The 26,741-nt window shown below is 43.1% G+C and overlaps 1 protein-coding gene across 5 annotated transcripts in view; it reads left to right on the forward strand.

Annotated features, from left to right (window-relative positions):
• The window catches only part of TENM4 (teneurin transmembrane protein 4), a 780,788-nt gene that overhangs the window by 453,977 nt on the left and 300,070 nt on the right, over positions 1 to 26,741 (forward strand). Inside the window, exon 2 of one of the 5 annotated variants that reach the window (XM_077113451.1) lies at positions 3,404 to 3,613. The exons of the other annotated variants lie outside the window; for them this stretch is intronic. Coding sequence (XP_076969566.1) covers positions 3,404 to 3,613 — 210 coding nt within the window. The remainder of the gene's footprint in view (positions 1 to 3,403; positions 3,614 to 26,741) is intronic. 5 annotated transcript variants of the gene reach the window in all.

The raw sequence follows: 26,741 nt of genomic DNA on the forward strand, positions 1-26,741 counted from the left end.
GAATAATGAACTTGAGAGGTAAGCAGAGGCCAGGGTGCATGCGAGCAGGTGAAGGGAGTACTGTCCCATGTGCCCTGGATGGTCACATTCATCTCTTCCTGTTGAAATCCTCCATGGGGCCAGGAAGCCTGTTTCCATTCCCCCAAGGAAAATAGATCCCCTTCCTAACACTGCACTGGGCTGTCATTCTGTTACGACATCTGCCTTCTTAGAGGTCTCTATGCACAGGCCTCTCACCCTCCCCTCCCAACCGCTCCACTGGGGCGGTGTCTCTGGTAGTTTGCATCCCCTGACCTTTTAGCCTAATCAGTGATTAGGAAATGTTTGTGGATGCAAACAGGTTCACCACATTTGTGCAATCATGAGCTGCTTTCAATACAAAAGAAAATAGAAATTCCGCCTCACTTATGTCCAGTGGCATGAATTGTGGATTAGGTGTTCACTGGCTGCCACACACTGTTCTCAACATTTTATGTTTTAACTCCTTTAATCCTCACAGCAACCCTGTGAAGTAGGCATTCTTCTTCATTTTAATCGCAAAGGATGAAGTAACCTACCCAAAGTCATTGAACTGGCAAGCAATGGTACTGGAGTTCAGACCCAATTGGTCAGGCTCTGAAGCCCATGCTCTTAATACAGCCCTACCCTCTCCTATAGATGCTGAACTGGTACAGCAGTGTATTTTATTACCTATATCTAAAGCACTAATATGGTATGTCCGTTGTAAACATGTTCAAAGTAGACATTTGAAAGGGCTGAAGAAAAAACATGTATATGAAGAGAAGTTCTCATTCTTGTACCGCAGGGGGGGGTTCTGTGCATCGTACCTTGGGGCCACTTAAATTAAAAGATGCTAATCAACAGGAGCATGTTTACAATAAAATCAGTATTTCAGAGAAACCTGATGAGTTACTGTGCACCTGCTAAGGGCCTGGCACCTCCGTGGGGGCATCGTATGTCAGGTTATAGATATTGAGAGCAGCCCCGGGGAGCCTGAGGTGAGGCCTGGAAGGGGTGGGGCTGTTCTCAACCTCGGGTAGCTGAAGTTGTGATGGAACTGTTTACTTCGTCCTGGAACTGTTTATTTTTAAAAGCCTATCAGATTTACTCCGGAAAAGGCTGTAACAGGCACCCTGGAACAGAATATCATGTTTCTTAACTTTTGTCTGAAATTCTAACAACTCAGCATGGTATGGTACTGATTCTCAAGCTCATCGGAAGCTCTGATTAGAGATTATAAGATGTCTTTGGTTAATAAAAATGGAGAAATGAGTGTATATTTGCTTAATAAATGCAGTCTGGTAGACAAAATCTTTCTAAAACTGGGGCTGCAGGGAAAGAAAAGTCTTGAATGGGATTGAGGTGGGGACAGGCGGAGAGGAGTTCATTCAGTTTAAAAAACAGTTGGTGAGTTAAAAAGCATTTTGTGAGCTTCCTATTTGCTCATGCATAGCATGTGCTCACATATAGTATCTTTAATCCTTTAAACAACTATATAAAGGGGGACAAGTGCCCAACTTATAGATGAGGAACTTGAAACTTACGAGTTTAAATCATTTTCCCAAGGCCATACAACTAATAAGAGGCTGGGTGGTGATTCAAGGTCTGTTGAACTTCAAAGCCCACCTCACGAATACACTATACCTCAAGAATGTACTGTATCCTTTTATATGGAAGACAGCCACAAATAGGTAACTGCAAATATAGCAGGGTAAATGTAATATCAGAACTAAAAACAAGGTTATCTCGGAGAAAGGAATAGCCATGTCTACAGTGCTGGTGGTAGGTGGCTGCAGGAAAAGTTCTATCAAGGCAAACTGGGAAGACTGGTCTGGATGATTTGGACTCAAATTGGAATCTGAATGTTCAAGTAAGGGAACCAAACTTCAGGGGAAGAAGCCACCCAGAGGTTGAACCTTGATTGTGGTTCTCTGCTGCCTCAATTGTTCTTACTGAATTTCTAATACGAACCAGCTTACTCTATAAAATCAACAAAATCACACATGGTTAGGCTCAGGGGCTGACATATGAGTCCCAAGCCCTGCAAAATTCTGCATGATTTGGTGAGTGTGAACGAAGTAGCCTTCTCTTGTGGGGACAGACCACATAAAGTTGTTTTTTGTTTTTGTTTTAGACAATTAGCAGCTTTCTATGCCACCTCCCCCTTCGAATCCTGCCAAATCATGTCTGGGCTGTATTATGTTTCCTGAAGTTCAGTTTCTTTGAAAACCTGATGGATCTGATTATGTTATAAGCCTGCTATCAGTCAAGGCAGGAGAAAATAAGCAGCCCTTGCTGTCAAGTGGATACATTGTCTTGTACTGTATACTTTTATATGTCTGTGCTTATGTTCCCTCTCTTGTAGACGATGTACTGCACATGTTGAAATGTCAGCCATAGATAAGACTGCAAATTGTCTGAGCACAAAGGTCTTGTCCCAGGCCATCACCCCCATTTCTGAAGAGTTGGAAGGTTGCTCATAGAACTATGGAACACTGGCATTTTAGAATCACAGAACACTAGGGACTTAGAACTGACATGTTAGGAACTTGGTAACAGAATTACTGCATCTTAGAACTCAGAGAATGTTAGTGTCCTAGAATTATACAATGTTTTCATCTTCGACTATTAGAACTTAAAAATGCTAGTATATTAGTATAGAAAATTAATTTACTCAGGAAATTTTTATTTAGTACCTACTATTACCAGGCACCATGCTAGATTCCAGAGATACAGGAATGAACAAGACTGCCAAGGTTTTTGCTCTCAAATATTTTGTATGAAATGCTAGAATTTAAGAATCTTAAAATATTAGATTCTTAGAAAAGTAAAGCACTTGTGTGTTGAAATCCTAGAATGCCAGAAGGTGGAGGGGGCTCTATCATTCACTCCAGCTCTCTACCTTTTAAAAAGCCCAAAGCCTTTCCAGGCATATCGGATTAAAAGCTCCCTAATAAGAACATTATTTCAGTTCGGTGACATCACAGAATGGCCAGTTTGCAGGGGGCTCAGCGACCCCCAAGCCCTGCTGCTCATTTTACCAGTGAGTCAACTGAGGCTCAGAGAGGGGCAGCCATTTCATAGGAAACACGGCTAGTCAGGACTAGCCCCCTAGGTTATCTGACCTCTGTCAAAGAATAAGCAAACCAGCGAAGTCTCCCCGTATGTTTCCGAGGTGAGCTCTTAGCCTGCATAGAGGCTCTAGGTCTTCAAAAGGAGTTTGCAGGAACTTTCTTTGCCGAGGCATCAGCCCCGCCCTGTACCACGTGTGCAGTAGATCGCCTAACGTTGGGAGCCCCCTTCCCCCTTGATGCGTTTCCTTATTTTGCTACCCCCTCCCCGTGTGCCTCAAAATCAATTTTCATTATTTTTTTCTGTCTGTGTTTGTCTTTGTGGTTCGCAGGTGCTCCCTTGCATTGTTCATCCGCTTCATCAACCCCTATTGAGCAGTCCCCCTCCCCGCCCCCCTCCCCTCCGGCCAATGAGAGCCAGAGGCGGTTGCTAGGCAACGGTGTGGCCCAGCCAACCCCGGACTCAGACTCTGAGGAAGAGTTTGTCCCTAATTCATTCTTAGTTAAAAGTGGCTCCGCCAGCCTGGGGGTCGCAGCGAACGGTAAGTCCCAATCTCTTCCTTAATTTTATGGTTTGTTTTGTGTGTGTTCGCTTTTTTCCCCTTTCTTTGGCGATGCCTGTTAATCTGCCGGCTTGGGCGGCTTGCAGGGGGCGGAGGGGCCTGGTGCAGGGGGCGCTCTCCGGGCTCTGGGGGACCTGGCGCGGCTCCGCGGGCTCGGGCACCCCGGCTCCTGTCCCGCTGCGCCACTGGGGCGTTCGCGGTGGTGTGCGAGTCCCCAGACCCTCTCCCATGACAGACGTTGGGTAGAGAGTTTCACTGACAGTGCTCCACACACAGACGCAAAGAAACAGAAACGTCAGGTAGAGACAAAGACAGGCGAAAAGTACAGACTAAGATCGAACCAGAAAAAAACAGTTGAAAAGTGTTTTTAAAAAAAGCACTGATTTGCTAACCACTCTGCTCCAGGGTCTGTGCCAGATACTTGACTTGTTTCATCGGTTTCTCCTAACAACTCTGCTGGCAAGACAGGTAGTATAGTGTTCCCAGTAACAATGAGAAAACTGGGAGAAGGGACTTCACCTGAATCCTACTGCTCACTTTGCAAGTTCTCAACTTTCACACTGCCCAGAGACAGAGGGCCGTCCCGGCAGTTGCCAGGCTGCATGCTGGCTGCAGAGAGAACTACTGGATTTAAATATGGGTCGCCCGTGATAAATACTGCGTCTAAGCTCTGTCCTGGCTCTCCTAAGGGGGTGTGGGGGTTAGAAGAGCTCCAGACTGTCCAGGAGCCTGCAGACCCAGGTTTTAGCCCCTGCTCAGATGCTGTGTGATCTAGGGCGAGGTGCTTGCCCTTTTTGATTGGCAGAGGCCAGTCCATTTCTTTCCAGGAATCTTCTGGAGGAAATTCAAGCCTATAAGAGGGAGGACAGTGAACTTGAAGGAACCTGGCCCCTTCCTAATATTCCCATTATCTGATTCTAGAACAGAGGGAGAGGAAATGAGACTGTTTTTGCATAAATAACACCATAGGTTGTATGTTCCTTTGGCAAACATTTATTCACTGTCAATATGGTACTAAATCCCAGGCCATGTTTCTGGAGATGGAGGCAGAGATTCAAAGAGATGTAAGGCAGGGTCCATGGGCTCTAAAGTCATACAGCTTTGGATTCAAATATATAAGTTTCATCACTGTTGGGCTTTGTGCAAGTGATATTGCATCTCTCAGCCTATTTTCCCAAGTGCAGAGTGAGTCATATAATATCCACCTCATGGTGGTGAGTGCCTATCACAGTGCCAGGGTCCTGGAAGGAGTTCAGTGCATGTTAGTCATGGCCCTGGTTACCACACACCTTTCTCCAGGGGATTTATGGAGCCCCTGACTGTGAAAACTCCCAGCACACTGCTTTGCACTTGGTAATGCTCAGAGCATACCAGAGGCTTTCTTTTCTTTTGAGAATTAAGTCTGGATGTAGCTCATTACAGCCCAAGGTGACAAAGGAGGTAGGAACTGAGGGTGTGGATGACTCACAAGAACACTTCTACTCTGTCCTTGCTGGATCTGAAGGAATAAGTAGAGTGTGCCAGGTAGACCCAGAACCATGGACATTCTGGACAAATGGAAATGCAGACCGAGAACCTGAGGTGAGAAGATGGGGAGCCTGCCCCAGCTTTTTTCAATATGGAAACCTGGGCAGTAAACAGGCATCAGTTATGGAAGTTCTATGGAAGTTCTATGGTAAAGTCACCTGGACTCCTGTTGGAAGTAGGTTGAGGCCCTCCAGACATCTTCCTTCCTACCCCCAGGAGATGACATAGAATGGTGGCTCCTTCCCGCTGCTTTGCTTGTTCCCCACTTCCCTAGACTGGCCTTCTCCCACTCCCCTAGCCTCAGACCTCCAGACATCACAGAGAGATCGTCAGCACTCATGGCGTTCCCTTCTGACAGAATCTTAGGTCCTGCATTTTCTGTGACCCCAAACCAAACTGGCCTTTTTCCTCTGTTCCTCCTGAGGGTGGTGTCCTCTTCTGTGGGTTCAGTATTGCTGCTCCTCTGTACATTTTAGCTGACCATGTTCTCAAACAATATGAAGAAACAGAAGGAAGGAAGGACAGCTGGGTTCCAGGCCCAGCTCTGTCGTTCACTGCCTGTTTGACCTTGGCAAACCACTCTCCCTCTCTGGTTCTGTTTCCCCAACTTGCAGAATTTTGAGAGCTTTATGTAGTGCTGATGGAATTGACTCCTGAGAATAACCTTCTTAAGCTTCCTGGGGTGGGGTGGGGGAAAAATATGTATATATACATATTCTTTGTTCATTTCCAAGTAAGCCTTGTAGGTACAAGATAAGGTAGGAGATTAAAGTCCTTAATCTCTCCCTTTGCTAATTAACTGAACAAAAGCAATAATTTTGTTGCAAGTTCTGTAGCAAATTGATGGCGTTATTGCATTATTGATGTGCAGGGAAGATGTTGGGACTTTGGCCTATAGCTGTCTGCTCAGTTATGCCCCTCTGTTTTCCTGCTCCCAGGGAACCTGGAGATGCTTAGATTCCTTCCCTGGGGTCTTGTTTAGAATATCATTCTAAAGGTTGGTAATAAATTTGTCCCAAATTTGAAGGAGAATCTGAGTCCTTAATGCTGTTCTGGGGTTGATAGATCAAGAGAGAGCCCAGTGAGTATCACCCACAGCTGGACCCTGCCTGCATCTTTCCTGTCCCCTGAAACTCCAAACTGAGATGCTACCAATGAGCCAAAGGACCTGCCAGTCCTGGCATAGACCCAGCAATGACAAGTGAAGATCAGTGGGTCTTGCCACTTAGTGGGTCCAATAAATGTGTGCAAAGTTTTGCTTGATTTTTTTTCATTAAAAATGAGAGTATTTTTAATGGGATTGTCTTGATTGTTTTTGCTAATTGTGAAAGTAACAATGCTTGTTAGCATTCGAGCAATACAGAAGTGAAATTCTCTCCTCACAGAGATAACCGCTTTTAGCAGTTTAGTATATTTCTTACAGATGATTTTTATGTAGTAAATGTTGAATGAATGAATGAATGAACAAATGAACAAGCAAGTAAACAACATAACTACTTAAGGACCACAGTGTAGGAGAAAGAGCAAGGGCTAGCAAGTCAAGCCTTCTGAAACTGGATCCCAGATATACAACCCTGGGCAAGGTATCTACCTCTCTGATCATCAGTTGCTCCATCTGTGAAGTGGGACAAACCTGCCTAGCTTATTATGAAGTTTAATAATGATAAAAAAAAAAGGTGGCTTTTCTCTCCCTCTTCCTTAACTTCCTACCCTCAGCCCCTTGACCAAATTGAGGCTTTAAAGACCACCCTAAATGGATTAATTGCTTTATTCCTTGAAAGGCCTGCTTCCCTGGAGACTTAATTCAGAATGACTTTTAATGACAAAGGCGGCCCCTCAGGCTCCTAAGGGGTAAAGATGAACCCCTTTTCTCCGGTGGGAACTGACTCTGTCACCTGCCCCACACTTAAGGACTGACCCTCCCAGAACCAGCCTTCCCAGGAGCTTGGCTGTGCTCTCCAGAGACTCCCCTAGAGGCCTTCAGCCCACAGCTGTGTCAGCTCCAGCCGGTGGCTGCAATCCCAGGTCTCTGGCACCTCACGACTGCCCTGCTAAAATCCCCATGTAAAGTGTAAAGAGAATACATCGGGAATTTCAGAACAGCTCATTGTGTCTGCAGAAAAGAAAGTAAGGGAAGTAGCTCTTTCTGTTACCAAAATCCTAATCCTCCTCCGAGGATGATCATTTAGAAGTTAATGATAAACATGAAGAAAGATTTTAATAAAATAGCAACTACTCACAGTTGAAAAGCTAAGGAAGAGGTTAGGATTAAGTAAATATTGATCTCCCACCCCACCCTGAATTTTAGATTAAATGTTAAATGTTTCAGGAATTGTTCTAATCTAAATTCCAAATTAAAGGGGCTTTAAAATTTACTGTTTAATATTTTTAGAGGGTCAGGGAATAAATACCCAGAGAAGTTTGTCAGTTTCTAAAATCCTGGGTCGGGTAAGGGTATGAGAATTTACATTTAATGAGTGCTATCCATATGTAAGTCCTTTCTTTATATGTATTATCTTATTTGAGCTTCAACTAATCTCCATTTCACTGTTGAAGAAACTGAGGCTCAGAGAAGGCCAATGACTTCTCAACTGGTTCGCTGCTTATAAGGAACATCACAAGGCTTCAAACTCAAGTCTGACTCCAGAGCCCCTATTTTCTTTTCATTTTGTTTTGCTTCTAATACCAGATTCTGTTATTTCTATGGGTCCTCCTTAGTAGGAGATTGAAGAAGGTAAGAGGAAGTTCTCCAAAGATAAACCAATTTTAGAAGAATTCCAGGTTGCTGGATTCCCATTATTCACCTAACAGAACCTTATGAAGTACCTATTATGTGATAGGCATTTTATATGCCTAATCTCATTGGATGTTCATGACAGAGCTATTCTTAGTCTCATTGAGGCAATGGAGACCCAAGAGATTAAGTAACTTCCCCTAACTCACAAAGCTTCTAAATGGTAGAACCAGATTTGAACCCCAGGTCTGTGTGGTACCATAAGGTGAAATCTTTCTGTCATGTTATTTGTGAAGAGTATGAGGATTTCAAAGATGAATCAGACCAGATAACTTAGGCAGTAAATTTTGGTGCTGTTTCCAGAGAGCCAAACCCGAGAAGACTGACCCACGCCTATTTTCATTTTTCACCTTTGGTTCCTTCCTTTCTAAGCTTACAAATTGCTCAGACTGGCCATTGGGTTCACACTGGCTAGCATCGCTGTGGCCTGGCAGTTTCGTTGACTTTCTCAGGTCTTCAACAGCTGGGATTATTTTGTTTTGACTTCCAATCCAGTGGAGAAGTGTTTATTTTTCTTTCTAAATGGGAAACACTGCTGTGTATGTGAGCTCCTTCAAAAATGTTTTCTTAAAAGAAAACAAAAAAATCCAACTTAATTTAGAACCTGTCCAGATTCCGTGAGGGAGTCTACTGGGTCCCTTTTAAATCAGTTTGTAAAATCAGAAGGCAACGTTTTGCCTGTTTCCTACTGTGGAGGGGAAGTTTCCCGTGAGATTTTGTGTGTCCTTTCCTTTCACTATGAATTTCATTGAACTTATTTTTTGTTCCATGCTGACTGTGGGGACTTAGGAGTGCCTCTATCCCCAGCTCCAGGTAAAGGACATTGAAATGAATGAAATTTTCAGATAGTTTTGTTCACCCTCCTCTCAACTATTTTGGGTCAAAAGACCTTCGTTGGCAAATTCTTAGTAAACCAGCTGTGAGAGAGAAGTTAGGTCTCTAACTCTTAGAAGCAAGACAAATTGACTTATTCCTTCCTTCATTCATGATGACATTTGAAATGTTCATAGATGTTTTCCAGATAGATAAGGGTGAAGGGTACTCTAAGCAGAGAGAGAGAGAGAGACAACCTATAAAATAAATATTTAACTTATGGAGTCAAAATCCCTTAATTGAAATCCTTTGAGTCAGAATTCAGAAATTTTTCATTCTTCTCCCTTTCCACCTGCACCCTTCCCCTCAACCAGTGTAACTACCACCCTAGGAATAGTGCAGTGAGCCTCATATTGGCAGTAACTGTGGGGACAGAGAGATGAAGCCATTTGCCCAAGTGCACATGGTTGGTGAGTGGCAGAGTAAGATTAAAAGTATGGCCCCACACTCCAGTGCCCTTTCCACTTCACCAGGGGGCCTCCCTTTACTAGATAAGCCCTCACCTGTGGCCTCTTACCAGGGCCAACGATTGTGCCCCTCTAATTGGGACAGTATGAACAGTCGCACAGAGGTCACTTCTGTTTTTGTACGGTTTACAAAGCCTTTTTTCATACGTTTCCTTGGGCAAACTCTAGTGACTGTAATTTAATTGCCACATTGGCTTTCTAGGCAGTAAGGCTTCTTCCTGACCTTACAAAATAAACAGGTCACACTTTGAATTAATGTAACCGAACATCCTGGGAGACCCAGGAGCCTCTAATTAGTCACTCACGTGACATGATTCTAGAGTCTTTGCAGCTCCTTTTCCACGAATTTGGCCAAATACCATTGCATTAAAAGGTAAAATAATAATAATAGCATTCTGATGTATGGTTTCAATGGGTATAGAAATTCCTAGCCCACCCCCTGAGGAAAGCACATTAGCCATGAGTCCATGCTTTTTTCCGTCTGGAAACTATGCCTGGTTTGTGTCCCTGTTGAAATGCTAGGTGTCTTCTCCACAGGGCCCCTCCTGGACACCAGACCACTTCCAGGGCCCAGACTGTTGAAGAGGCACCTGGAAGGAGGCCAGGGAGAGTTTGGGAGATTAGCACAACTAACATTTGCATAGCCTTCCCATTCCCAAAGCTCATTCACATCCGTCATCTCATTTGATCCACAGAGCAGTCCTAGGAGTTTGGCTGAAGATCGGGTATTGTGAGTGCTGTTGTATCCTTGAGGAAATTGAAGCTGAGAGAGGGAAGCAGCTTAGCAAGAAGCTGCCTCTTTGGCTGCACCGCTTTGAATGAGTTTTGGAATTGCTTACGGTTGGTTTGTCCAACCTCAGAGCCCCTTGCCATCCATGTTACTTACTCACTTTTCCAGTTTAAACCCCACATAGAGAAGTTTTGTCATAATATTGCGTGAGTTATCATGAAAACTTGGTTGTGAAGAGGCGTGTGCTGGGGACCTACCTGGCTTCTGATCCCAGCTCTGTCTGTGACTGCCAAGAGCCTCCCCCTTTTGGTTCTCAGCCTTCTCATCTGGGCAGTGGGAAAAAGGGATAGGATTGACATTTCCCAGGCCTTACGCGTCCATGTGGCCCTGTCATAGCTGATACCATAGTGGTGTGCCCACCTGTATCATTATTTCCTTTTACTTTTCTTCAAACCACCTCCTTTTTAGAACTTTTTTAAAACTTAAACAAATTTATTTATTTTAATAAGAAATTGTATATTACTACTGTAATTCAGTTGCCATATGGCAAGAATATCACTTGCCAAAAATGGAAGGTAACTGTAAAAATAAATACAATGAAAGCAGGTGATCAAGTTCTGGCCAGGTAATGCTTCCTCCATAAGGCACTGAGCTTCTTTGTTAAGTAGGGATAGTGGCAAGTGTTAGGTGTTAAAAACACACTAGTACCAAACTGAAATTTCCTCAACAGTCATCAAAAGGATAGAAAGAGAACAGAACCTCTCCCACATGTGATTCATTATTTAATGTTTGTTCTCCACTGTACACTACATATCCACAGAATGCACAGCTCTGTAGCTCTTTCTAGTTCTGTGTTGTGTTTTAAAATACTCAATGTAGTAACCTGTTCCCTGTGAGGATAAGCCTCTCTCCCTGCTCACAGAACCTACCCTTCTTCCCTTTCCTAAGAGTGGTCTTTTCCGAGAGATCTCTTCCTACCTTCTGTCTGTAGCCTTGCCTGCTGTGCCTGCCATCCAATCTGAGCTGGGTACTTTGAGCTCAGCCGGAATCCCCATTGTTGGTTCCTCTTCTCCTTTCCCTCCCTTTCCCCTCTCCCCTTCCCCCCTCCCTGTAAACAGTCATTAATTGTATGAGCATTTGAGATTAAACAAACTTCTGCTTTGCAAGGCCTAAAGAAAGGATGGCGGCCTGAAGAAGAACAGAAATGACACACTATGGAGCCATGAGAGAGAAAGATAGGTTGTGGAAGCCCACAGATCCTGCTGTACTGTGTGGCCATGGCCAAGTTGCTTAACTTCTCTGGGTCTCAGTTTTTTTCTCAGAAAAATGGAGATTGGTTTTCATAGTACATACTTCACAAAATTGTGTGAAAATAATATAAGCTAGGCTTCTAATAAAATGATTGCCACATAATAGGTGCTTGATGAATGTTAGTTTCCTTGTTCCCCTTTGGGACCCAAATTTTTTGGCCAGATATCACTGAAAGGAGGGCAGATTCCCACACTCCCATGCCTCCAGGCTTGGAGGAGCAACAGCAATTAACAGCTCTCCCTGGGAGTGCTGAGCTCTAATCCCTTTTCTCCTCTTGAGAGATTTCTAGAGATTGAGGGTGGGGGAGTGAGCCCAAGGCGGCAGCTAAACAAACATAGCATGGGGTCTTGGAGACAGTGCCGCAGATGGCACCCTTGCTGGATGGAGATCCTCTGTTGCTTCCATTCCCCCTAGTTCTGGGAACTGAATGTTGACGTTTGGTACCAGATGAAACGCTGTGATGCCTTTTCCTTCTGGTCAGTTCACCTTCCCCCCCAGCATTCAAAGGAATGGAAAATGGCTGGTAATTCATTTATACTCTGCTCTCTTTCCCCTGAAAGGATCACGTTTCCGTAAATGACTCTGGGAAGCTGTTGCACCGGCTGACAATAATTAATACATATATTTGCATGTCCAGAAACCTCTCTTTAGATGCCACAATAGAGACTCTGGAGTAATATATAGATGTAAACAAAGTTCCCCTCCCCACTAGCTTTGTGACCTCACTTAAACTCAGCTCTCTCACCCAGTTGTCCATCTGTAAAATAGGGATAAAAAGAGCCTTCTCCAGGGCTGCTTTGAAGATGAAATATAGCCTCAGTGTAAGACACAGGTGCTCTGTGTTCAGTGGGCTCCCCTTAGTCTCCCCTTATCCTCTTTGACAAAGAAATGAGAACATTTTTATTTGATGAGGAGGCTCTCTGATCAAAACTGAAGTTGAGATGACCTGTCTGCTGTCATCCTGAGAATGAGCAAAAATGAAAGTTGACATGACACCTACCTATTTGCTAGATTTGCAGAATGCTGCTCTTCTTGCCAAAATTATGTCTTCTTCCCCTTGGACCACTAAAGTAGCATCCTGACTGGCCTTCCTGCCATCCCTCACACTGTCCCAGGATGATCTTTCCAAAGGCCGGATCCCAATCATGGAGACCCTGCTAATGACCCTCTGCTTGCTTCCCCCTGCTAACAGGGTCACGTCCTAACTCCTTTTCACAGACGACCTTTTCACAAAGACCCTCCTGCTCCCCCTAGCTGTTTATTTTGGTGTTCCCACTTGGCACCCAGTGCTATAACCATAGCAGACATGCACAGCTCTTAAGGAGACAGAGAAGTATTCCCAGGGCCCAGGACAGGATTGAGGATTTCTCAGCACAGCAAAGCCTCATTAATTTAGACTGAAGTTAGGGGAAAGGCTTTCTGATTTGGAGTGACATGGGAAGAAATTAAGCTTTTTTACCCCTCAGAACCAATTCAATGCAATGAGCTATTATTGTGTTGCAGAGCCTATGGAGAAAAGAAAGCATCTGACTTACCCCTTAGCTGTTGGGGAAACGGACAGATACCTATAACTACTCTGTCCTAAAACAACAGAACAGGATAGGATAGGGTGTCAGGGTGTATGAGGGCTGCAGAGATTAATGCAAGCTGGGAGGTTCAGGGGAGTTTTCTAGAGGGAGAGGCTAACTCCAAAAAGGACAGGCAAGTTTACATATTCAGTCTCTGCCTGGACGTGAACTTGAGTTTTGGATTTTGCTTTTTAGTTTTTGATTTTTTATTGTGGTATCATATAGATATAAGGACAAGTCTAGATATTCATCCTTTTTATGCCAGTTACCTGTGTGCAACCAATGCTCCCAGCCTAATTGTGGGGCCCTGAAAAGTTTATTTCCTCATTCATTCATTCATTTGTTCCTATATTTAACAGACATCTACCGGAGCATGCTCTGTATGGGGTCCTGTGCTGGAGCAAAGGCTGTGTTCAGACCTGATCTCTATCCACACAGATGGGCAGCAATGTTGAATGATGGGAGGACTGAGGTGCCTGTAGGGAGGCAGTGGTGGAAGGCAAGACCCCTCCCTGTGAAGAAAGAGATAGCTTTGCAGAGTCCCGTCTTTGCAGCTCTTCCCTCCACCCCACCCTCTTCCCACTCTCAAGGAGCTGCCTCTTTAGCAGACTTGACTTTCCTGGAATTTGTTGTGAGGCTAGAATGATCACACCTTTGGCTTGGATAACAGACAAGCAAATCCCATTATTCAACACCTACAAATCCCAGGTGCTATTCTAGGAGCTTTACCTTTCTCGCCCCTTTGAATCCACATAACTGATAGGCTCTAGAGAAGAAGAGTTAAGAGTGTGGATTTGATTTTTGGCATCTGCCATTTATTAGCAGTTCAATTATTAGTTCAATTTTTTTTTCCTCATCCGTAAAATGGGAATAATATAGTACCTACCTCATAGAGTACTTGTTAGAATTCAAGTGAATTCATGTGAGATAATGTATGCAAACTGCCTAGCAAAGCGCCTGTTTATCATAAATTCTTAAATCAAAACAGCTATCATCGTGGTTGTTCTCATTATTGGTTTACTGAACTGATTCTCGGAAAGGTACAATAACTTGCCCAAGGTCACACAGATAGTAAGTGGCATTTCCTTCCCAGGTGTGCGTGTTTCTCAATCCAGCCTCTTCCTACCACATAGGCTTCCTTCCCTTGTGTAACAGCCATCATCATCTTTTCTTGACACCATGTTCTCAGTGAGCCGTAGGGTCTATGGGAACCTCCAGAGCAGATCAGAGATTTCTTTTCCTCACAGCCTGCCCTCCTGCATTCAGGATGCAGCTGCAGTGCGCATTGTGGCAGCCATCCCCAACCCCTGATGGAGTCCCCTTAAATGGAAACTGCTGAGTTGCACTCCAGCTCTCAGCTCTTTCAAGACACCTCTGTTGGGCCCCTGCATGGGTGACAAGATGATGCATGAGGTCTGGCTAAGCAGCTTATTTGTCTGAGCTGGTGATGGCCTTTGTCCTGAGGTAGGTTGATGGCAAGAGGCAGTGGCCCCTTAAGGCTCTGACAATGAACAGGCTTCTCAGGTCACAGAACCACTCAGTGGAATGGCCCTGGACCTCTCAGAGCCCAGGAGGCCTGTGCTCCCTCTACTCCCTCTTAACCCAGCTCTAGGAGTGATGGGCTTCCCTCCCACCAAGGAGGAACACTTACAATAATAGGGAGAAAGAATCAAGGAGCATTAGAATGACAAAGGACTTCAAAGGAGAAAACCATGACTGAGAGAGAAGATGAGTGATAAGCCCAGTGTCGCCCAACAAGCCCTGACTTCCCACCAAGACCCTGCACCCAATTCTGCATTATGCCTTCCTAGCTCTGTTTTCCTCTCACCCCACATCCTCGTAGATACCTACACTCACACAGACACATCAAGCCCGCAGTGGCCAGATGAATTTTTCCACCTGCATCTTTTACTAATGAATCCTAATGCTACAGATGAAATTACTACCTTCTAGCCTGGCACTCACAGTCCACTAGAATTTACCCCCTTACCTCCTCCTTGAACCTCACTGATCCTTGCTCAAACCCCCACTCTAGGGAGGCACTACCTCTTCAACCCAAGAAGCTCCTTTTTGTCAGTTTTCCTGCATTAGCTTCTAAATCAAATCCTATTTAAAGAGCACTTCTAATATTAAAAAAAAAACACTAATTTAAATTGACCATTTCATTGTAGGAAGAACAGTAAAACTGGGATTTGAAGCCAGGCCTTCTGATTCCCGATTCTGTCTTTCTCACCACTTACTTATTTATTCTACAATGACTTCTTGGGTACCTACTGTGTGCCCAACATGAAACTAGGCCCTAGAGAACTGACATGAATAAGACAAAGATCCTGCCATCCAGAAAGGACCAAGCATCAGCATCGAGTGCTGCTGAGAGTTCAGGAAGACTAATGTGAAAAGTGCTCATTGATTTTGGTGTCTAAATGGCCATTATGACTTTGTTAAGGACATTTTCAGTATATGGAGGCTAAATTGGAAGGAGAGTGAATAGGAGAGGCAGTTAAGATAACTGATTCAGAGAGATTAGGCTTTCTGCCACAGGTTACTTTTATTTTTAATTATGAAGAATGACATAAATACTAAAAAGCAACACATTTCAAAGTATACTGCAACAATTAATTATAGAACAGATTTCACAGTTTGGTTTGGTTACAATACCACAATTTTAAGTTTTTACTCCTAGCTGCTCCAAGACACTGGAGGCTAAAAGAAAAATCAATATACTCTTTTGTTAAATCCTATCTTCTCTGTATAACTCCACCTTCTCCTTTGATCTTCCTCCCACTCTTTAGGGGTATCTGGGCTCTGCCCATTCTAACTTTTTGATGTTGGAAGGGCTGTTGATGATATGGGATGGGAGGATGAAACTAGCTGATGTTCTGGAGAGGCTGGCCCCTCTGGGTTTCAGGACTTATCCGGCCTAGGAAACCACTGGAGGTTGTATGTTTCTGGAAAGTAATCTTAGTGCGTAGAAGTTTTGTAGAATCTCAGAAAACACTTTAGGTGTTCTTTAGGGTTAGCAGGAATAGTTTTGGTTGTGGTTTGGCAAACTTTGGTAAGTAGCAATGTCAAGCTGAAGCTTGCATAAGAATAATGTCCAGAGTAGCCTCTCTACTCTATTTGAACTCTCTTCACCACTGATACCTTATTTGTTAAAATTATTCCCCCCTTTTGGTCAGGAAGGCATTGTCAATCCCACAGTGCCAGTGTCAGGCACATCCCTGGGAGTCATATGCCTCAGATTACTTATTAATTGCAAAGGGAAAAGGGGTCCTTTACAGTGAAGTAATCAGGAATCACAACCTTAACAAGTGACCAAACTTAGCCATCCTGACATGATGTTCCTCTTATTAATTATTAAATGATTAATTTTAAATTTTATTTTAACTAATATTTAATTATTAATAAGGAAATATTAGTGATTATTAATATTTTGCGATAAGCAGTACATTTCATCACACATAAGATATATTTGCCAAAAAATGTTTAACCTGAATCTATTCATGAGAAAATAATCAGATATGTAAGAACGTAGGATGTTTACCAGACAACAGGTCTGGACTACTTAAAAAGGTTAATATTATGAAAAAAAAAAGGTCATAAAGGCTGGGGGGGGCAGAAGGAGACTCCTCTTTATTAGAAGAGACTGAAAACATACACAATCAAATGCAATGCTTAAACCTTGATTGGCTCCTACAGTTTTTTTAAGGCAATAAAAAAAGACCTTTTGGGAACAGTGGGGGAAATTTTAAAATATGGTGTGTATGTTAGGTGATATCATAGAATAATGGTTCATTTTCTTAGCTGTGATAATGGTATTGTGGTTACATAGGAGAATGCCCTTATGCTTAAAAGATGCGTGCTGAACAAAGTATCCTGCATGTCTGCAACTAGCTTCAAGTGGTTCAGAAAAAAAAAAAGCTTTATATATATGGAGAGAGAGAGAGAAACGAGATTTAGGCAACGAGTATTTGGGTGTTTGCAAAACTATTTAAGAACTTTCAACTTCTCTGTAGGTTTGGAAAGTTTCAAACTAAAAAGTGGGGTCAGGAAAATTATACATGGGTTGGAGAGAAATTGGGCAAGAACAACAGAATTTAGGGAAAGTTTCTTGGGGTAGTTGAGATATGGGCACTTTTTATAGATATCCCATCCTTACAACTACCCTCCTCTGGGAATCGGGAGTATGGAAACCCTTAGAACCTTTACAGAGACTGATAGTTGTGATAAAACAGGCGCTTCCGGGCATGGTGAGGGCTTCAGCAAGACACTGAGCTGGTAATAGGAACCACATGGGTGCGAGTGTGTGGAGCTCCACCCCAGAAATGGCCCTTCTGTGCTGAGGCAGGACAACTGGAACAAATTATGTGCATTCATACTTGTTAAACTGCGTTGGCACCAGAAGTGATCCTCGTAACCTGAGCTTCATAGCAGCACAGCCACAGTTAAAGTTGGGTCAGCCTTGCCTCCCACCCTCTCTGTCAGAGGTTTATAGCTAAAGCGTAAAACAATTCAGCATGAGCTGAAACATGAAAAACTCCTCCAGGTTGTAAAGGCAAACTTTTCTTTGTAAAGTTTTCTAGGGAGGCAGTGTTTAGGAATAAAATCTCTTCTGTCTCCTTCTGCTTTCCCAGTTCTTAACCAGACACCGCCCCCCACCCCACTCTCCTGGATGCCAGACCACAATCCAATCAATTCTGTGGTTGGGTGGGTTCTATTGTGGCTGTGGAATCTTGATTTCTTAGTCTGAGCCCTGAAGCTGTGTGGCCGTGGGCAAGTTGGTTCCTTCTCTGGGCTTCCACCTTTTGGTAACTTTTTTTTTTTTTGGCTTGGGCAGGCTCCGAGAATCAAACCTGGGTCTCCAGCATGGCAGGTAAGATTCTGCCACTGAGCCACCATTGCACCAGCCCTCCTCTTGGTAATTTAAAGACAGGTTTATTATAAGGTTGCCCAGTACATATGAATGTGTGGCCATTGAGCACATGAAGCCTGTACACTTAGTGGTACTCAGTAACTATTGTTTGTTTAATTACATCAGAGTGTATCAAATACATAGCGATCAATAAATAGTCCTCTTTTGATCATGAAATGAAGTTTATCCAAAATTACACTTCTCTCTATCTAAAAGATAGTCAAAGTGCAGCTCGTAATGGAAGAGAAAACTCATAGAAAATCACAGGGAGGATAGGCTTTGAAGTCAGATAGGCCTAAGGTACAAATCCCAGTTTACTGGCCAAGCAACTCAGGCAGGTTAGTAATCTATTCTGAGACTTGGTTGCTTCATCTATATAATAGAGTGTAATAATAGCACGGTTTAAGTGAGGAACCAGCAGACTTTATGGAAAGCTTTTAGCTCAGTAGCTACACTTTGCAGGCACTTAATGAACAGAGAAAGAATTATTTCTGAATCTGAGAAGAACAGGAAAGCTCCTGATATCCAGACCTATCTCCCAAGTAGAGATATTTCCAAGTAGTTCTTGGGCAATAGGAATGACAGACCAATGCTGCCAGCTGACATCAAAGCCCTGCCCTGAAGACCTTCAAATGGATGATGGAAATGCACTATGATTTCTGTCCCACAGAAGCTGTCTTAGCCTAACCCTTCAAGCTCTTAGGATTTTGATGGGGTGGGAGGATATCCAGAATAAGGAACTACAATTTGTTATTTCAAACATGCTTTTTACCTTCAGGTAGGGCAGGCTGATTTGTTCAGAGTGAAGTGCCTGGATACATGGCCAGGTGAGGGAGACAACCTTCACTGGGCTGTTTCTTCTGTCAAACATGACTAGGGATAGAAGGGAAAGTATAGGCCAGAATCATATCCCTTGTTTTTTTCTGCCTGTGTCAGGATTAAAACCCCAAACTGCTTCGGCATGGACTCAGCATTTTCACTGGAGCCACGATGTTGTCAGCCAGTTCATCCTGGGTGGGTTTTCACTTCCAAGTCCAGCTTTGCCCCCCACTAGCCAAGTGACACTGGAAAGTCACTCTACCTCCTTGGCCCTCACTTTCCTTATCTTTAAGGGAAGAAAAAGACCACCTCCTCTGCTGGCCTCTCTAACTTGTCATGGGGCTTCTATGAGATAGGCCATGTGAAATGTAGGAAGTCTGCACCAATGAAGGAGTAAAAGGAGGCATTCCCCAAAAGTGTGCTCTCCAGAGAAGCAGGTGCATTAAACCCATGCATACCTTAGTGTGTGTGGCATGTGCAACATCCTGAAAAACTGTATGTAAATAGAGTATGTTGCTACTAAAATCCTTGGTACATAGAATAGTTTGTAAATAGGAGCATTATCAGTATAGGACAGGAGATAGAGAAAACTAATATTTATTTGCCATCTGTTGCCTTTAATTTATTCTGCTTTTGGCATCCAGATTCTTGACTGTGGGTTTTTGCACATTAAAGTAGCACACCTGGATTGCCAAGACTTTCAAGCAGGTCGTCTACAATATGAGTAAAGATCTGGGTACATGTCTCTACTGGAAAAAAAATGGTTTTCAAATGTGATTTGAAAATATCATTTCTCTGAATGGGTGAGAATTTATGACAGGCAATTAAAGGATGTGTATTTGCCGAGTGTGTATTTCTCCTGTTGAAGCAAAGGAAGTAATATATAAAGAGAGACAGATGAGGGTAGGAGGGGGCTCCACTTGTTTCCTGCTCACTTGAAGACTGGGTTAAACATTTCCAATCTCTCTATTCCTTGGAACAAGAGTCTGCTGCTCACCCCACTCCCAACTCCTCACCCCCACACCAGGGTAATCTTTCCTTTTCTTTCTCATTTCTTTCAAGAGTTAAGATGATTCTTGGATTTGAAGCTTCAAAACATGCCTCTTCTAGGACTGAAAAATTGCCTAAAAGTTGAGGTGTGATTGTGATCTCCTTTGGGACCGCCTGCCCCGACACAGGGGGACAGCTCAGTGTTTGTTGCCTGGAAAGTGCACCCTCATTAAAGACCTTTCACTAAGATTCTCTTCTAGCAGCACATGCAGGGAATTTCTGGGCTAGGAAGTAAGAGCCTGTTGTAAAAGGCCCATAGGAGACCTTGACCCAACTCTTGAGGGAAGAAGTTGTGTTGTATTCAGACGTCTTGGTCAAAACTCCCACTGTAACTTGAGGGCGGTGAGCACTTTCAGCTTTACAGGGATTCTCTTGGAAGCACACACGCTGTTGTGGAAGGGCACAGTTGTGGCAGTCAGCCAAAACAGGCTTCAGATCACTGCTTCTCCGGTTTGTAGCCATGTAGCCATGTAGCCTTGGACAATTTCTCTTTCTCTCTAAGCCTTATTTTCACTTTCACAAAATAGGGATGATAATTCTTAGCTCAGAATGGGGGCTCGGGGTGCAGTTAGCGGGACTGAATTAGGCAGTATTTGTGAAGAGATCAGGAGGGAGACAGCCACGTAGTAGACACTGGGATGAGACAGTCCTTTGGCCCTCTAGTGCTAGAGGACAGACTCCCCTTGTATTGCCCACAGTGTGTGCATCTGTGAATGAATAAGGACCTGAGAAGTGGGAGTGGGTCAGCCTTTGCACTAGAGCAATGCTGCTCCATCAGCCCTGGTTCACCACAGTAGTGCTCCAGGGCCCTCCTCGGTGCGGCCAGCACCACAGCCCTCCATGTCTAAAGGAGCTCTTCACTCTGAGTCCCACCCCTGTGGCTCCAGGATGATAACTACTTCACAGAATTATCATGAGATCATGTATACTCAAGTGTCAAGTACAGTGCCTGGCTTGTACTTGTACAAGTACGTAGTAGGTACTCAAAGAATGTTGAATCTTAAAAAAAGAGAAGAAAGAAATCTGGTTAAAGACAGGCAAGAATGCAGTCTGCGTTCTGTCAGAGTCAGCTTCCTTGCTGTTTCAGGGACAGCTTTGTGAGGTGAGAGTGAGTCTGGGCAGCCTTGGGCTGTAGAGAGTCTGCTCTGAGTTGTGCAACACATTGGGGTGGGCGCCAGGAGGCAAACGTTCCATGCTCTCGTGTCAGCCCTCCCAGCACCTGCTTCTAGCGGGATTCTTGCTGGCTCCCTGCCAGGGCTTGCCTTCCTGACTCCCAGCCCCAAGGACAGGCTGCTTCCAAGTTACATCTGAATAGGTGTTGCTGGGACCTAAGCAGAACAGACTTTTTCTGTTTTGGACCCTCGCACCCCCAACTTCCCTTGGCAGAGCCTGGCCAAGTGCTTTATGCAAGTCCCAAGAACTCCATATGTACAGTCCACCTGCCAACCCCCCACAGGCCCCTTTCTCTGTTTTCCAAACACACCTGGCCCCTTTTACTCTTCTACAGATATATCTAGAAACACATGCTAAGTACTCTCTCATCTCATTTAACCTGCACAGCAATTCTAGGACACTAGTATTATTCCCTTTATACAGACCAAGCATTTGAGGCTCAGAGAGATCAAGCAGTTTGCCTAAGGTCACACAGCTAGAAAATGGAAAGCCCAAATCTGCCAGATACCAGAGCTCACAGTCTCTGCACCCACCATGCTGTGAGCACCCACAAAGAGCTCCATGGCTCACCTGGCTTTAGGGGAGCATGGCTGCCCATGCAAAGTGCAGATTGTCCATTCTTTCACTTGACAAAGTGAAGCAATTTGTACAGTTCTTTTGGTAACTCTTTTAGGCAAAGGGCTCAGATGAAGACAGCTCTTGGCTTTAACAAACAATGGCTTGAGGGTGCTATTTCTGAACTAAGACCAGGAGTAAAGAGAAGGCAGTTGAAGGGATCGGAGTAAGTGCTTGGGTTGTCAGAAAGATAATCCCCCCACACCTGTGCACTGGAAACACAATCCAGAGCTCTGAGGATTCACTTTCATCTGTCACCAGGGCATCCCCAAGGTGACCTGCCCAAGCGTATCCAAGCTGGTAGGGTTCAGGTTACAGGGCCCATTCTCAGGACCCTTGAGTCCCAACAATGCCTGTTTGTCCTTTGGAACTGCCATCTCCCAAGAGGAATGTTAATGGGACAGCACAGAAGGGGGATGGGAGAAAAGACTGATTTCAATCTGAGCCTGCTCTCCCTTCAGCCTCTTGAGTGTGTTTATCTGTGCATATCTGCTAGTTCTTCAAGGAGACACTTAAACCTCCTTCAGAAAGAGGGATTCATCCTCTGATTTTCCTAGCCCAGACCACCACAACTAAAGGAAAGTGGGAAGGTCCTCTGTTTAATCTGGGTCTAACCTACCCCTTGGCATAGCTTACAATTTAATTTAAGAAATATTTTCAAAAGCAGAAACACAGGAAATGACTTGAATTCCCATTAGTAGGAAGTTGATAAACTAGCTGTTATTTTCTGTCCTCATGATGAAGTTTTAGGTAACCAATAAATCATGTTTTCAAATAATATTCGAAGATATGAGAAAATCCATAATTTAATCTTAAGTGGAAAAAAAATAGATAGAAATGGTATACAGCATAAGCCTAATTTGACAAGTATATATTTACATTTGTTTGAGACTAGAAGCAAATATACCAGGGAGGATTAACAGTGGTTATTACTGGGGATTGTGGCTATGATAAATTTTTGTTTTTCTCCCTTGTACTTTTCTCCTTTGTCCCTTTTATAGTGAACATATGTTACTTTAGAGTAAAAAAAAAATTTAATTTCTTAAAAATTAATTTACCTCACTTCTGTATGCCTGGCATTGTACTAGTGCTGAGGATAAGAGATTCATAAGCAGAGCGTAAAAATATGCAAGCAAATAACAAAAATATGACATTTTAACAGCAGCGGTAATTACCCTGATAACATTTATGTGCTATGGAATGTTCTAAATGTTTTAAAACCTTACTACTCTATGAGGTAGGTAATTATTAACTCATTTTATTAATAGTTTGCACGGGCTGCTGTGGGAGCACACAGAACAGACAGATTAATTTTTTAGAGGTCAGGAAGGCTGCAATCAAGAACTGGCCTTTGTGCTGATTCTTACAGAATGGGTGTGAGCTCTTCAAGCAGAAAAAGCAAGGAAAAGCTCTTAGGTACACCATGAACAAAGATACCAAGGGATCAAAGATAAGACAGTGCTATAAAATGACTAAATACCATACTCCTTCTTCCCAGTCAGAAACCAGAAAGGCTTTGGGGGCCAGTTTGTGAAGAGTGTAGGAGATTATGATGAAAGTTTGAGTCTAATTCTATTAGGCAGCAGGGAGCCATTGAGGAACTGTGACATGGTCAGATCAGCATTGAAGAAAAATCATTCTGGCTTCTTAGGCTCCATGAAAAGCTCATCTGTATATAGAGACAGAAGTGTTCCTCCAGAGGCTGAGTGTTGCAGGAAACTTCATCTCTCTTCCAGCTGAAGTAGCAGAGAAGGAGAAAGGAAACAACAGGACGCCACAGAAATGTGTGATTTCCTTTAGTTTTATCTCCTGTAGAAAGCCTTTGCAGCCATGTGGAAGCCAGCCCCGGAATGGGAAAGTATGTGTACAGAAATGTGTTTACCACCCGGACTATGAAAAGGTATTACCGCAGGAAGAGACTTGAGAAGACCAAATGGACTTCTTGGTTTGGAGTGCAATTTTCTGTACTTAATTAGCCCAACACACTCATGTTTTTGCCTTAAGAATAAGGGAAAGACCTGTGTGGCAATGCTTTAAGTACTTACGTTTCAAGCTTGGTTAAAGCTGCATTTAATACAGAAGTTCCATAGACCATAGAGCCAACAAAATGCTGGAAATATGGGGTAACCCTCTTTGGTTCCCTTTGCCATGCCTTTAGCTAGCATGCTGGTTACCAGATGACAGTCTGTGGTGCTTTTACACAAGGGTTTTGCTTGCAGCAAAAGAGAAAATCAGAATGATGTGGGAGTTGTTCCTTAGGATTGTCTGTTGTTTAATCGTTGTCCTTTCTACTAAAATATCCCTTTTTCAATGAAATAATGTTTTGTTTTGTTTTTTTAAAAATCTTTACAACAAAATACAGAAGTCTGGGAACCTCTGAACCTGTATTTTAGTGAGCCTCTACCTAGTGCCAGTTTCTGAGAAAGAGGCAAAAATGATCAGTCATGACATGGCCTTTAAAGGCACAGAGTTATGAGTAGAAATCCAAGGTAGGAAATGATGATTTAGAAAAGGCCGGAGGTTTTCACTGGGAGAAGGTAGGTGAAAAATGCATAGGAACTCTTTGTACTATTTTTCAACTTCTTCATGAGTCTAAAATTATTTGAAAATTAAAAGTTAATGAAAAAAATAAAAGCTAACACCTGGGGTGAATGGTTAGGGGGCCAGATGGTAGGTGATAGGAAGGAATAAGCTGGGAGTGTCATTTAAATTTAGATTGGGGAGAATCTTGAGTATCAGGCTACAGTTTGCACTTTATTCTGTACATAGGATGGAGCCAGGAAGGTTTTTGTTCTATTTTGTTTTTATTTTTTATTGATATATATTCACATACAATGTAATCATCCAAAGTATGCAATCAGTGGCTCACAATATAATTATATAGCTGTGTATTTATCAGAATCAACTTTTTTTCTTTTTTGTGAAAAATAACATATATACAAAAAAGCAATGAATTTCAAAGCGCAGCACAACAATTAGTTGTAGAACAGATTTCAGAGTTTGTTATGGGTTACAATTCCACAATTTTAGATTTTTACTTCTAGATGTTCTAAGATACTGCATATGAAGAGAAATATCGATATAAAGATTCAGCAGTCATACTTATTTGTTAAACCCTACCTTCTCTGTATAGCTCCACCATCACCTTTGATCTTTCTTCCGCTCTTTAGGGATATTTGGACTATGCCCATTCTAATTTTTTTCATGTTGGAAGGGGCTGTCAATAATACAGGATAGGGGGATGGAACTAGTTGATGTTCTGGAGAGGCTGGGCCCTCTGCCTTTCCAGACTTATCTGGTCCAGGGACCCATCTGGAGGTTGCAGGTTTCAGGAAAATTAACCTAGTGCATGTGAACATTGTAGAATCTTATATAACACCCTAAGTGTTCATTAGAATTAGCTGGAATGGTTTTGGTTGGGGTTTGGAACATTATGGGTTTGGTAGCAATGTCTTGCTGAAGCTTGTGTGAGAGTGACCGCCAGAGTAGCCTCTTGACTCTATTTGAACTCTCTCAACCACTGATACCTTATTTGTTACACTCCTTTACCCCCTTTTGGTCAGGATGGCATTGTTGATCCCAGGGTGCTAGGGCCAGGCTCATCTTTCACACCACTAGGGAGACTTGCACCCCTGGATGTCAAGTCCCACATAGTCGGGAGGGCAGTGATTTCACTTGTAGAGTGGGAAGGTTGTTGATTAGGGTAAAACATGGTAAGATCTCCTACTAAAAAAGATCATGTAATCAGGATGATGACGTACTGTAAAGACATGAGCCTGGGGACATTGAGACAATCCAGGTGGCAGGGATAATCTTTAAAATTTTCCAAAGAAAGATAGCTCTGCAAGATATTAATTGGTACTACATGAAAAAGGGATTCCAAGGGTAAATAAATTTAGGAAATGTTAAGGTTAAAGAGAGTAGGAGTTTCCTTACTGCAGGAGTTCTCAGAGGCATTAGCTTGATAATGTACACTGCTCTAAGAGGAGGAAATGATATACAGCGTCTCCCCACAACTTTTTGACCAGGGAGCCTTCTTAGGAACTTCTCACAGGACACGTACTTAGAAGAACATCCTTTGCAGAATGCTAACTGGCAATAAAAATGGAGAAAAACAGGTATTTGTAATACAGTCCCTCCTTACTTCCATACCCCCCAAACTGGAAACCATGACCTAAACTCAGCATAACTCAGATCCCTCTCCGCTGGGGGAGCAGGTGTCCACCACGCAGCCCTTCTTTCCCCCAAATCCCTCCCAGTCAGAAGTGCTTCCCAGTGCAGGGAGGCTCTTCTGTGGGTCTCAGGTGCCTGAGACACATTTTCCAACCCTATTTTTGAAATTGCAGTAATTAGAAATGTGAGATGTTTTTCTAAGGATAAAAGCATTTTGAAGGATTCTTTAAATGTCGTTTTCCAAAAGGTCCTTATATAACCTCGTTTTAATATTTGAATAAAAATATATGGTAGTTTTTAATTCCCTTACTTTCTTATAAATGAACTCCACCTTCGTTCTGACCTGTGCTCTTACCGTTAGAATGAACTCCCCCCTTCCCTACCCATGTCCCCTCTCTAACACATTACCTAGTGGTTGACAGTGGAACAGTAATCATCGAAATGTTCAAGTTATTCAACATTTTTATTTTAGTTTGCTAAACCCTCTGATCTTGTATTATCTACTAACCTCTACCAGTTGTTGATCTTCAGCAAGTTATTTAATCTCTCTGGGCATCGCATTTCTTATCTTCAGTAGGGGAAAAGCAATTCCTACCTCCCATAGTTTTGGGGGAATGTTCTGGCATGGAGTATTTAGGTATTTGATAAATATTCTTTTGATAGTCTCTTTCCAGTCATCAGCATCATGCCCTGAATTTATTGATGTTTCAGAAATGGTTCTTGTACAGGTGCAAGCACATAGTTATTGCTAGCCTAATTAGGCTATTAATTAAGGAGCTAACTGTACAATTTAATAACTTTATTCAGTCTCTCTCTTTTGCCTTCCTTTCAATAAAAGCACTTAACTTTAAAATGATAACAACAAGCTGAAAACAACCCTATGAGGTAGATACTATTACTTTGTAGTAGTAAAGCACAGTGCAGAGTGAAGCTATAATAAAATTCATATCTTCCTGATTGCTAAGTCTATGTTCTTTAATAGTGCACCAGCAATGACAAGATCCATTGCTTCTTTTACTCTTATAGCCAACTCAACAGTTATTGACACGTGCTGGGTGCCAGACGTAAGACACATTCCAGCTCTCCAAGAACTCA

This window comes from Tamandua tetradactyla, chromosome 8 (genome assembly GCF_023851605.1).
Source record: "Tamandua tetradactyla isolate mTamTet1 chromosome 8, mTamTet1.pri, whole genome shotgun sequence".
Taxonomy (NCBI): domain Eukaryota; kingdom Metazoa; phylum Chordata; class Mammalia; order Pilosa; family Myrmecophagidae; genus Tamandua; species Tamandua tetradactyla.